Raw genomic sequence first — 14,293 nt, forward strand, 5'->3', positions numbered from 1 at the left:
AACCTATTTCATCTAAATATGAATCAAATAGCCTACACACAGTACAACTGATAAGATTTATCAGTTTAACACCACACCAAGGTTAAGTAATGGGAAAATCTGTTACCTACTGTGGCAGTGGTGATAAACAACTGTTGTCTGGAGATAATAAGATAGTAACTGATGAGGTAATGCTAGCAGACAATGAAATGTTCAAGAAAGCAATTTAGATGTTTTCTTCATAAATGTCATTTTGAATTGCTGGTCATTCATTAGCAGGCAGACCATGTCAACACAATGTATCAGTTCTGCAGAAATTTGTAAAAAGCTACTTCAGACTGTGTACATGCCCAGTTTTTTCCAATATGCAGTGGATTCCAAATTTCTGGCAATAAGCATTCACTAGACACTACTTACAGTGTTGTTAGGATTAAATAGGGTGTAAGACAGGGATGTAGTCTTCCATCCCTACTGTCCAATCTATGCACAGAAGAAGCAATTATGCAAATAGAAGAAGCAATTATGCAAATAAAAGAAAGTTTCAAGAGTGGGATAAAAATACAGGGTGAAACAATATCGATGATAAGATTCACTGACGACTTTGCTATCCTCAATGAAAGTGAAGAAGAATACAGAATCTGTTGAATGGGATGAACAGTCTTACGAGTGCAAAGTATGGGCAGAGTAAACTGCCAAAGGACAACAGTAATGAGGATTAACATAAATGTGACTAACTAGAAACTTAATGTCAAAATGAACTGTCACAAAGTAAATGAAGTTAAAGAATTCTGCTACTTTGGATGCAAAAGAAACCTATTACAGACGAAGGAATCGGAAAACAAAAACAGACAAACACAGGCACAGTGTGTGTTCCTAGCATTGAAAGTCTACTGGTGTCAAATAAACGCCTTAAGGAGGAAATTACATTTGGAGCACAACATTGTATGGTAGTGAATCATGGGCAGCAGGAAAACTGAAACAGAAGGGAATTTAAGCATTTAACATATGGGGGTCACAAAAGAAAGTTGAAAATTATTGGACTGGTAATATAAAGGAGTGGGGAGGTTTCCCACAGAATCAATGAAGAAAGGAACACATGGGAAACACTGAAAATAAAAAGGAACAGGATTAAGAACATATGATTAAGCATCAGAGAATAAGTTTCATGGTACTACAGGGAGCTGTAAAGGGTAAAAACTGTACAGGCAGGAAGATACTGAAATAATTGAGGACATAGGGTGACAGTGCTGCACCGAGATGAATGAAAATTAAATGAAAAAACAAACAAACAAAATAAACAGAACACACACAAGCGTGATGGACACCACATAACACCTAAATATGAAAGGCTGGGTACGGATTTGATCCACAGCCCTCCCAAATGTGAGTCCAGTGTGCTAACTGTTATACAACATTGCACTGTAGTTGTCACTGGAGAAACCTACTGTGTTATGGACAGTTGATTAGGGCACTCCTTATCAAAGACACTAAACACGCAAAGAAGTTGCAGGCTATTATAAGGGTATGCAACTTCACAAAGCTTAGTTTATTCAGTTTTGCCGTGGCCCCAGGAGTGTGAGTGTGTGAGTGTGTGTGTGTGTGTGTGTGTGTGTGTGTGTGTGTGTGTGTGTGTGTGTGCGTGCTTTTGCTAGAAAAAGAGTCATTGTTCAAAAGCTATTGCGGATGCTGGTTTCTGCTATGTGTTTCTATGTTCCATGCATTGATCTGCTGTAGGTGAGTGGCTTTCCTTTATTTTACGGCTAATCACTTACAGCAACATCTCTAAAAAGTGTATGTTACAAATTTCAAAAATGGGAACCAAAACAGAAAGATAAGCTAAATTTCAACAATACTTCCCTGTACTGTGTCCACTAAATACCTTCTGGCACTCCTGGGGTGCTATGAGGGTGAGTTAAACAAAAACTTTAAATTTGTAATGACAAAGTGAAATTTCGGGCCGTTATCCTGTAAGTTGGTAAGCATGCAACAAGCAGAGTGCAGAATGGCCTGTAGGTGGCAGAATAGTGAAGATGCACATATACCGTCGCATTATCAGTATAAAGATGGCTGCCCCATTTGCGACTTGCAGCAGGGAAGAACAACAGTGTTCTGTTATTCGGGTTTTGCATAGTGAAACCTATTGAAATTCATCGACAAATGAAGGTTCAGTATGGTGATGCATGTCTGTCACAGCAGCAAGTCTACGAATGGAGTAGGAAGTTCGCAAATGGTGTGACTTCAGTGGAAGATGCTCCTCGATGTGGATAGGAGGGGCGTGGGGTCAGCACACTGCTCTCCCGAAGCGTTATGATGGTATTCTTGACCGAAGCTGCTACTATTCTGAGTGCACCCCGAAAAATGGCAACAGCGCATGGCAGCCTGGATGCTCACCCATCCAAGTGCCGACCACGCCCGACAGCGTTTAACTTCAGTGATCTCACAGGAACCGGTGTATCCACTGCAGCAAGGCTGTTGCCTAGCAGTTGAAGCCATAGTGAAGGAAAACCACCGAGTCACACTGAATGACATTGCAGCATGTTTACAGATTAGTCATGGGTCAGCACACCATATTGTGCATGATGTGCTCTAGTTTCACAAAGTGTCTGCAAGATGGGTGCCACAGCAGCTGACTCCTGAAATGAGAGAATGACGTGTTCATGCTTGTGAACAACTTCTTTGGCGTTTTGAACGAGAAGGTGATGGCTTCCTTGCAAGAATCGTTACTGGGGACGAAACCTGGGTTCACTTCCACTAAAAGGAAACGAAGAGAGAGAGCAAGGAATGGTACCATTTCTCATCACCAAAACCAAAGAAGTTTTTAACCGAACCATCAGCAGGGAAGGTTATGCTGACTCTCTTTTGGGGGACGAAAAAGGCGTTATTTTGGAGCATTACATGCCTAGAGGGATCACTGTCACCAGTGCATCATACACAGATCTCCTAAAAAATCATCTGCTCCCTGCAATCAAATAAAAGCGACATGGATTGCTGTCAGCAGGTGTCCTTTTGCAACATGACAATGCAAGGCCCCACACTGCCCATACAACAGTTGCAACAATCACAGACCTGCATTTTGAGTGTCTTCCTCATCCACCATACTCACCAAGACCCTGCCCCAAGTGATTTCCATATGTTTGGACCACTCAAAGATGCAATGGGAGGAACAAAGTTCCGTTCTGATGAAGAGGTACACCACGTGGTGCACAAGTGGTTGCACAGGCTACCAAAGGAAATTTTTTCTAACAGAATTTATGCACTTTTAAGTGCTGGAGGACTTGCATTAAGTGTGAGGGAGATTATGTTGAATAACATATAAATAAATAATATTTAAAAAAATATTTAGGTTTTCATTTGACTCACCCTCGTATGTTGTCATATCTGAACTCTGCTACATGTATGTAATAACAACAGATATCTCTGCACAACATATGCAGGTACAAAAGTCAATGTATCTCCAGATTTGTTGTCACTTTTTGATTAAGGCCACATTTCCATGCTGTCATTAGGGTACAAGTTACTTCATGGACCTCCCTTGCATTTTTGTCGTATATGTACAATATATGTATATAATATGAATCAAAGCACTTACTGGCCACTTGTCCATGTTTATGTAATATGGTTTTTTGAACTGCATTGCCATTTTAATTTTTATAGTGAGAAGCACAGTGAGTCAAACACAGTGAAAATGTAAACATTCAGTCACATTCACTGGCACCAAATTGTCACCTTCAGATCTAACCTGAACTTTGGGCTATGCTGAAAATCAGTCTATCACCCCAAACAAGATTTCAAGGAAGGGATTCCGATATTACACTCTAGCTGCCATTAGCATATAAGCATGGAAAAAAAAAAACTAACGTGGAATTCTCATAAATTTGGGAAGGAGGTTGGAGAATGAACCAAATAACATTAAATTTTACCACCAGTGAGGGTATTCAGAAGTCTTTAACTATTTTGGTTATTTGGGACTGATACTATGATGTGATATGAGATGGAGTGACCATCTGAAATCTAGGATGGAAAAGGTGAACGCAGCAATGATCTGTTGGTGAAGCCCATTATTAGACTGCAGTCAACCTCACTGAAGTTGTTAAGAGAATTCAGAAATGTGCTGATAAACTCTTAATGTGGTAGATACGGCATTTATTAATGTGTCTGGTGTGCTAAGATAGCTTAACTGGAATAATTGCAGAGAGAACAGTTTCCAACACCTGAAGTACATGACACAATGCCTTAACATATTGAGCCAAAGGACAGCTGATGTTGAAATCATCAATATGGTGGACAGCTGAGCCTCGAAAGCTGTTACCAACATGAAAGCATTATTAAAAAAGAGAAAACAAACTAATGGTGGGACCTTCACAGAAATAAGGGGGGTTTGGAAGTGTGTGTACTGGGTCATTCCATGGTTGCATGCATGACATTTTGAAAACAAATACATTTAAAAAAGCATCATGCCTTTCTTGGTAAAACTTAATTTCTTACATTACAATAGACTGCATCTTAAGTAAGTCAGGTAACAAGTTTGATCCAGTTAGCTAAGATAAATACAGATAATGGAACCAAATTGAAATTTTTGTTCTCTGTGTCACAAATGGGAACATTTCTTATCCAGACATGTGGATATTTTGTTAAAATTCCATTCTCTTGGCTCATAAGTGTCACTGAAACACTGTTTTATTGTAAATTAATTTCTCGTGAGACAACAGAATAGATCATGATAGTGGTATATATAGGGTGCTCACAGCAATGTCATCAGTGCCTAAACAGTATGGAAATTCCTCTCAAACACATACATCACATCTAAATTTTAGTTTGAAAATGTGTGCAGAGAGAGAGCGAGAGCGAGAGATATGATAGTATGAGAAACAAATGGGAATTAGCAATAGAAATTAACAATCATACAAATCAATATAGGCAATACAAAAGAAGGGAAAACAGGTGTGCAAATGTGCATTTATAACTTAAACACAAACTTACCTCTATTATTGACCAGGTTAGGAGTTTGTACTGTCTTCACAATTACTGATATGTCTTCCCTCTACTTGTCTTCATTTAATGAGCAAAAACAATACTCCCCATTGGAATGCACGTCATTGAGTAAGACTTGGTTAGATTCTTCCTCATATTACTTCACTTCTGCAAAATAGTCCTGCTTCCTCCTAGCACTAGTACAAAATCTCCCGGCTTAATGTTACTGTTTTCTTTGTTGGATGAGGACTTTTCCTTCATTTCTTCTTCCTCTTCTTCTTCCCCTCCTTGCGGATACAACTAAATTGTCACTGACTCTACATCTATACTCTGCAAACCACGGTTAGTTGCATGGCACAGGGTACATCCCATTGTACCAGTTATTACGGTTTCTTCTTGTTCCTTTCACATATGGAGTATGGGAAGAACAAATATTTGAATGCCTCAGTGCCTACAGTAATTATTGTAATCTTTTCTTCACGATCCCTATGTAGTGATATGTAGGGGACTGTTGTATATTCCTACAGTCATCATTTATAGCTAGTTCTAAAAACTTTGTTAATAGACTATCTTGGGATAGTATACATCTAGCTTCATGAGTTTTCCAGTTCAGTTCCTTTAGTATCTCGGTGACTCTGACAAGTTAAGCATACCTGTTACCAATTGAGTTGCACTTCCCTGTATAACTCAATATGTGGGTTCCACACACTTGAGCAATATTCTAGAACTGGTTGCACAAGTGATTTGTAAGCAGTGTCCTTTGTAGACCAACTGCACTTACCCAGTATCCTACCAATAAACCAGTCTACCAATTGCTTCACCCACGACTGCGCCTATGTGATCACTCCATTTCATATCCCTACATTGTCATACACAGATATTTGTTATGACCTGATCATTCCAAAAATAACTCATTGATAGTGTAGCCATAGGATCTACAGTTTTTCATTTTGTGAAGTGCACAATTTTATATTTCTCAACATTGAGAGCAAGTTGTCAATCTTTGCACAACTTTGAATTCTTATCACGTTCTGGCTTAATATTTATGCAGCTTCTTTCAGATAGTACTTCATTATAGATAATTGCATCATCTGCAAAAAGCCCAATGCCACAATTAATATTGTCTGCAAGGTCATTAACATACAGCATTAACAGCAAGTGTCCCAACACACTTCCTGGGGCAACCTTAAGTTACTTCTACATCTGACAACGACCCTCCATCCAAGTTAACAAGCTGTGTCATTCCTATCAAAAAGCCCTCAATCCAGTCGATAATTTCACTTGCTACCCCATGTGAGCGTACTTTTGACAATACGCGTAGATGTGGTACTGAGTCAAATGCTTTTCGGAAACTAAGAAATAGTGCACTGATACGATTGCCTTGATCCAAAGCTTTCAGTACGTCATGTGAGAAAAGTGCACGTTGGGTTTCACATGATTCAAGTTTTCGGAATCCATACTGGTTGACATTGAGGTGTTCATTCTGTTCAAGATTCCTCTTGTTCAGAGGTTACAGATACTTTCAACACTCCTTATTTACTACATGTTGCCACATAATGAACTTTACGAAGGGATGGAATTGGCTGTAGATTTTTCCAGTGTCCATCCTGAAATGACAATGATGCTTTAATTTCCTGTGCAGTTGTGTTACACCTTTTTAAATTCTGTTTTGCACATTTCTAGAATTCATAAGGCAAGTAATATCTCTTGATACGATTTCACCATTCCCCACACAGTTCTTTTCAAAGTTTCCTTGAGATGTTTGGCAACTTCTCTTCACCTTAACAACTGCTTTCCCTAATGACCTGCAACTGTTATATGAATCCTTTAGTGGAGATGCTTTGTCTGTCTTGTATAATGATTTCAGCTTTTTCTCTGCTGCTTCTGCCTTACCCAATCTTGCTAACACATGAGTTTTAACTCCTTTCTATCAGTTTGAAGTGCTTGTTTTCTTTCATCCTTCGTAATTAAAACCTTTCACACTCTTTCGATTGATATTCTGCATACTTGACTGGATCCTGTTCAAGTTTTTTGCTAAACACATGTACTCTCTCAGCAGATGACTTTCTTAAACTGAGACATAGTTTAGACACCTCAGAAGCAAATAACTAAGTAATTTTTTAGTTTGCATACTGAGTAACATTGAATTGGAAAAGTTAATATGATGCGGTAAAGCAGTGTCACACACCCAACATAATTTTAGGCACAAAAGAATCAAGCTATAAAGAAAATTTGTTCTAGAAAAGTGCAACCCATTCACACACCTCACTTTCAGAAGCTTTCAAACTGATAATTTCATTACTTTTGCTACAATATAAATAAAATCATGTTTTGTTGGCTGTGTGATAAAGGATCATTAACGTTTATTTTGATGCATTACACATGGAAAAGCTCACTTGATTTGCTTCAACGTTTCAGATAAAATTCTACAACATGTGAACAGCTAGTGTGGCAAATGACAGCAATAGAGAAACAAAAACACAGGTGATCAGGCTAGTCAACCCTCAAGCAGCAATTTCCCTTTACTGGACAGTTCTACAACGATGACACTGAAATACGTATAGAAATAAAATACTGCACTATTTTTAAAAAATAAGTTGTTTAATTGTCAGAAGGGATCTTTTGCTGTAAAAAGTTTCTATTAAATTTATCTTGAACTGCTTCAGTTTTGTGTACAGAGGGTCTTTTTACATGGAATGACCCTACTGTCTTCTCTAGACCTATATTAAGCCTGTAAAGAGGCACTGTAAAAATCGTCTTTCCTCATAGCATATTCATGAGAGTAATAGGCCAGGGAGTTAGTTGCTACTGGTGGTATGAAGCACCCTCTGCCTTGCACTGCTAGTGGATTGTTTAGTATGTGGGTAGATTTTACAAGAAATTTTACAATACGCTTTATATCTCCAATGCTGTCAACCAAAATAGAAAGCAAATCCCAAGATAAACCATGGTCACCTTCTCATATCTGCAGTGTACAATAATGGCTCTTCTCACTGGAGATCGAATTTATGTATGAGGTGGCCTGTGTGGTGAATGTCTAAACAGGGCCAGTGGGGTGCTTCCATGTTTTGCACAGGAATGTTGACAGCACATGCCATGAAGTATGATGGGAACAAAAGGGTGTCAGCTGTTTGTGTTACATAGCCAATGAGTGAGGAACAAACAGATGATGTGCTTTGAATACATTCAGAAGGGAAGCTGAAACATTGCTGTAAATGAAATTATAAACATAATGCAAGGACAAGTCCCAACCCATGATGTATTCGAAAAACAATGAAATATTTCTCTGTTCTATGTTGCTACGTAATCGATCTGCACAAGCACAAAGAGTAAGGGGATCAATTTTTTTTAATTAGCTCAAGGGAGGAGATAGGTGGATCAATGTTTTAATTAAACCATTAAATTGTGGGAGGAGATTGTAGGATCAATGTTTTTTTTTTTTTTTTTTTTAAAAATCAAATAATGGGAGAATTGCCAAGAAGGATGATTTATAAAAAGCAAACAAGACAATGGTTTCAATTTCACAGCTAGAAATACATTATCCATGTTCTCACCTCAAGTTGGTTACACAAAACTGATATGTTGCCAACCTATGAGCTGTACGTAAGCTCCACAGTGACTGACACTGGCACTGATCTGGACTTTACTCTGCTTGTGTTCAGAGAGAGGTGCCAGTTTTACTTGACTTATGCCACAGGACAGGAAGGGGGCGGGGGGGGGGGGGGGGGGGGCAGGGCAGGTGTCAGGTACCTTAAACAGAGAAAACTACTACATTCACTAATGTTGAAACTACAAAAATTCTGAAGCAACTTGAGAAAGTCAGTACAATTTTTAGCTATTTGGAAGCATAATGTTGATATTCAGAAGTTAAAGAAATATGGTGACAAAAACAGGAAGGCAAAATGCATCAAGTCTTCACGAACACCAGTCCAAAAATATAGACATAAGGTAAAGAAAGAAAGAACATAAACAATGAGGAGCAACAGGTAAGATTCTTTTTATTTACATTTAGGATCAAAGTTACCATAAATACACATAGCTCTAAACACCTTTGAAAATAATAAAACAAATGTAAAATCAAACATACCTGTCAAGCCAGCAAACAAGTGGCTTCACAGCACTAATTACATTGGCTACATCTGCCAGTGTCTGAGTACTGACTGGAAGTGAGACAGTATTCTGCAATAGTTCCTTGTATAGGCTGTTAGCAGAGCAGGACAAACGCAGTGCAAGCAACTGCAAGTTTTCTCTGTCCAGTTCATAGTGCTACAAAAAATATTAAATGACAGTGCTGTTTCAATGAGTTATTACTCAGTATATTACACCAAATAAGAAAAAAAACCAACCCAGAGACAAATATTTATCCTTTCATTAGTGTTGAAAGACAGGATAATAACTGAACACACAAGATTCATGTGATGGTTTGCACATAATTTACTTTACTGAATGCGATCTACACACTAGAAATTTCATTAAGTGACTGAATACAGCAGCAGTGAAAGCTTCTAATAATGAAGAGCTGTTACAGTGTTACTAATCACACTATTTGAAGAGGTTTACATCAAATATTACAATACAATAACTAAACCGCTTTAGTATTTAATAAACAATTCAACCCTGGACTTACAAAATCTCTTAAATGTTCGACAGCTTCCAAAATAAGTTCCTGGTGACCAAGTTTGTGTACACCCAAGTGGTCAAGATCGTCTGGTCTCAGGTTCAATAGCTGCTGCCCGCTCACTTCATTGTTCAGAAAGGAATGGATATACGGTAAAACTGCGTTGTCGAGTCCTACGATCACCAATAATAAAGATTTACTGATCACAGTAGAACCATAAACACACACCTGTTGTTTACACACAAATTTAATTTCTACTGATAATTCAAGTTTTTACACACCTTTCAACCATTCTGTTACTTGCTCAGGTTTCCATTCCGCTACGTTGACGTATGCCATCTCACGAAACCATTCCTATCAATTTGTATTTTTTTGTGATTTTCTGCTGCACATAGGCACCTACCGTGAAAGCTACCTAAAAACAAGTATAGCCTAATTCGCAGTACAAACATCTCACTTCCTTTACTTTCGCTGTCGTTGCACTTGAATATCATTAAGAGTGAACGTGTTATCCTCATCAACACCCACATAAAAAGTATTTACTCCCATACTCCAAATCCACAATACACTTGCACCTCTGATGAAAGCGAAACAGCACCAATCAATGATAGGCGTAACCCATCAAAGATATTAATTTTCAAATAAAACAGCAACCTGCACAATGCAAAAGGTCTTTATGACATTAAATACAATTTATTTTCATTCTGACTGAAATAAACTCTATAATAAATAATATGTAGACCAATGATCTGCTCATCTTGCGGTGTCTGACACTACGACACAGAATATCAAAATATAAATAGTACAACGCTACCACAGTCTAGACTGTGACGCTACGGAAACAGAATGACAGCAGCGCTCCTAGTGGTATGGCGGTGAACTTTGAATACAACTTTTTAATACTAAATACACGATGTAGATGACACTATATTTCATTTATATTTTACGAGTGGGCGTCTTACTTTAGCGGTAAAGTGCGTCCCTGGAAACAAAAGTTTTGTGACCTTGCAAAGTAACATATTAGAGAAATCTTGATTTGTACTAAGCAACACTTTGAATTGTGTGTATAGAGCTGACAGCAAATAAGAGACCAGTTGTGATATTGTTAATTTATAGAGTAACTACAGGGGATCTCGGAATCTTTCTCAAACAGAGTGAAGCAGTTTTGTCAAAATTGTATAAAAACACATTTCAGTCATATTAATAGGTGACTTTAATTTAAATTTCTTGACTGAAAGAAGTGATAGAATAGAATTAGAGCAATTGATGAGTGCTTACAACTTAGTGCAAATAGTAGAATTTCCCACTAGGTTACCTGACCATTCAAGTACTCTTATTGATAATGGTTTTGTTAATAAGTCTAGGCACAGCAGCTTGTCAGTCAGTCAAGTCTTAAGTGGGCTGTCAGACCATGATGATGTACTTCTTACTGTCCTTCAGTTTGATTTTAAGATAAAACTACAACCTATCTGAAAAACTTTGAGACCAGTAAATAAAGAAACAATGTAGACATATAGGTAGGAGCAACAAGTAGTAGACTGGTTTGAAATATATAATTCAACAGAAGTTAACTCAAAATGCATTGTCTTTATTAATCAAATAACAAGTCTTTTTGAGGAAGTGTTGCCAAAGAAAAGAGTCACAGGAAACAAGTTTAACACTACATTTAAGCCATGGAGTACACATGTAAAACAAAAAGAGAATTCTATAGGTCAGCCAGACTGTCTAACAATACTGACATGAAGAGGCAAGGTACGTGGACTCTAAGATGTTAAGGAAAGTGATACAGAAATCAAAAAACATGCACTTCAAAGAGAAAATTGATAAATCGGTTAACAAAATGAAAACCATATGGAAATATGTGAGACGTGAGACTGGGAAAAGATCAACTGCCAAAGAAATTACTAGTTTAAGAAATGGGTGCAATACAGTGACTGATCTTGAAATATTGGCTAATATTTTCAATAACCATTTCTTAACAGTCACAAAACAAATGGGGTGCCTGGGTACTTTAAATAAAGATACACCTTAAGTAACAAAATGTTTGGAAAATGGCAGTGAAAGAAATAGAAAAAGTAATTCTGTCTTTAAAAATTAAAAACTCTGTTGGAGTTGATAACATTTCCACCAAGTTACAGAAATATAGTTGTAGTGAAAAAGTACAGTCCTCAGCCATATTTGTAATATGTCACTGGAAGAAGGCGTATTGCCTGACAGGCTAGAATGTGGACTTATACGACCAATTTATAGAAAGGGGGAAAAGATTGATGCTACAAATTATTGACCCATTTCATTACTCTCAGTTTTTCCAATTGGTGCACAACAGAGTGGTTGAGCATCTTAGTAAATATTGCACCCTCAGCAGTTGCCAGTTTGGCTTTCAAAAAGGGTATCAACTGGGGATGCATTTGTTGACAATGTTTTAGAATCTATAAATAATAATATGCTGACAGTTCGAATATTTTGTGACCTGTCAAAAGCTTTTGACAGTGTAAGTCACCATTTTCTTCTGAATAAAGCCAACACCCTAGGATTGAGTGGAACAGTAGACAAATGGCTTGAATCCTGTCTATGTGGTAGAAACCAGAAAGAAATCATGGAAGTACTGCATGGTGTCTTCCAGCTGGGGCTCCATTGCCATTGGAGTACCTCAAGCCTCAGTATTGGGCCCACTTCTTTTTCTAATATTTATAAATGATCTACCACTATCCACAGAACATGGGAAACTCACCATGTTCGTTTATGACACTACCATAGCAGTTATGACAAGTGGTTCGAGACTAATGGTCTTGCCATCAATCTAAAAAAGACAAATTATGTTCTTTTTCCTCTAATACAAAGGTTGAGTCCTCCAAATTCTTGGGTCTGCATATAGGCAGCAAACTTAAGTGGCACTACCATATTCAGGATCTGTGGAAAAGGTTAAACTCAATAACATTTGCCTTGAGAAACACATCAGACAGTAGGGAGGTGACCACAACAGAAACAGCATACTTTTGCTATTTCCATAAGCTTATGGCCTACAGTGTAATATTTGGGGAAATCAATTGTCGACAATAAAACTGTTCCATGCACAGAAGCGAGCCATAAGAATTATGTGCAGAGTACATCCTAGGCACTCATGCAGAAATCTATTTAGAGATAAAATCTTTACAACAACTGCTCAATATATTTTTCCCTGATGTGCTTTGTTTCAAAAAAATAGCAATTTATTTAAATCCAATAGTCTGTACCGTAATTATATCACCAGAAGTAAACTTGATATTCATTATAATGTAAAAACAAAGAGCATCGTGCAGAGGGGGTGTTAGACCGTGGCACCAAGATTTTTAATGTCCTTCCACCAATAATTGAAGAACTGGTTGGAAACATACCCCACTTTAAAGAAAAGCTGAGGCAGTTCCTTCTAGATGGATCTTTTTATAGTATAGACGAATTTCTAAGCCAAAATGCATAACACTTCCTGAGTATGCTTTTCTTGCGGCCTTTATAATTCTTTACCATTCTTAATCTATCTACAGTGTAATTTAAAAACTGAAATGTATGTATATGTGTATGTATAACTGTATATTCATTCAGAAGTCAAGTACAGTAACTCATACGTGATGTTATATGTTAACTTATCTGTTCCTATTATTTATATGATGAGAACAATGTACTTGTGCACTAAACAATAATTTGTAAAAAACAGACTTGTTCTATACCCAGAGATATATTCTCATATGGATATATAGAACCCAAAATAAATAAATAAATAAATAAATAAATAAATCAACTTCCGTAGTTGAGGTTCAGTCACACAATATTTTGTACATGCTGTCATGGTCACCATTTAACTGTAAAATTATTTATTTCTAAAACCCAATACCGCAATTTCGATTCAGTGGCAATTATCAAGTGGAATAGCATGTGTAAAAACTTAAAAATTTTGTGATATAACATGTCACAGATCAGATTCAGAAACTCTTGATTCATTGCATTGTTTTCTGATTGCGAGTACTTGTGTGTACTGCACTCTTTGAGTTGCACTGTCAGTATGTTGTTCCATTCTGCTTTATTTCTGCGTAAATCTGTAATTTTATGTGGAATAAAGGATTATATGTTTGTTTTTATCCAAAGTAAAATACAAGGTTTTTCTTTAGTTTTTTGTTTTCTTTACCTCTTGGTAAATAGTACCACATAACCACTAATATTACATATATAATGTACTGAAAATTTTAATGATTAAATAATATATTTTCAATGGTACTTTCTTGAACATCTGAGTATCTATGCCGCAATTTGAATTGAAGTAACAAATTTAAATATTGTCTTGCAGCCACAAGGTAGTGGGCATACTGTGTTTTGGACAAGCAAAGAATATATTGTTTGAGCTGTCATGGAGATATTGTCACTGTCACAATAAGGAGAATCCAAGACTCCAATTTGGTGAATTTGGGCTGGAAAATATCAGTGATTGAACCATATCTAAGTTACGGTAGTTATTAATTTCCTTTAAAGATTTCTGTCCGGGAATCAAGGTTTATGTGAGATAGATTCTTGTATTAATGCATATAAGTTGTCCTTATTGGCTACAGATGGCTTCCAACATTCCTTTGAATAAATAATAATTTTTTCCTTGATCCATGGACTGAGGTCGGATTTAGAAACTCTTGAGTGATATAAAATTCCTACTGACTTCAAACCTGATCTGCGTATTCATTATCTATGATGTCTGAAAGTCTG

General features: G+C 37.1%; 1 protein-coding gene across 3 annotated transcripts in view; it reads right to left on the minus strand.

Moving 5' to 3' along the window:
• LOC124712507 (connector enhancer of kinase suppressor of ras 2) overlaps positions 1-10,201 on the minus strand; it is a 119,333-nt gene extending 109,132 nt beyond the window's left edge. For 2 of the 3 annotated variants that reach the window (XM_047242814.1, XM_047242812.1), the window contains exons 1-3: positions 9,850-10,200; positions 9,578-9,741; positions 9,038-9,216 (exon numbers count right to left, since the gene is read on the minus strand). In XM_047242814.1, the coding sequence (XP_047098770.1) occupies positions 9,038-9,216; positions 9,578-9,741; positions 9,850-9,907 (401 nt within the window). In that variant the 5' untranslated portion in view covers positions 9,908-10,200. Of the gene's footprint in view, positions 1-9,037; positions 9,217-9,577; positions 9,742-9,849 lie in introns of all 3 variants that reach the window. The other variant, XM_047242813.1, reaches the window with a different exon arrangement.
• Between the last annotated feature and the right edge of the window lie 4,092 nt (positions 10,202-14,293).

This window comes from Schistocerca piceifrons, chromosome 8 (genome assembly GCF_021461385.2).
Source record: "Schistocerca piceifrons isolate TAMUIC-IGC-003096 chromosome 8, iqSchPice1.1, whole genome shotgun sequence".
NCBI lineage: Eukaryota > Metazoa > Arthropoda > Insecta > Orthoptera > Acrididae > Schistocerca > Schistocerca piceifrons.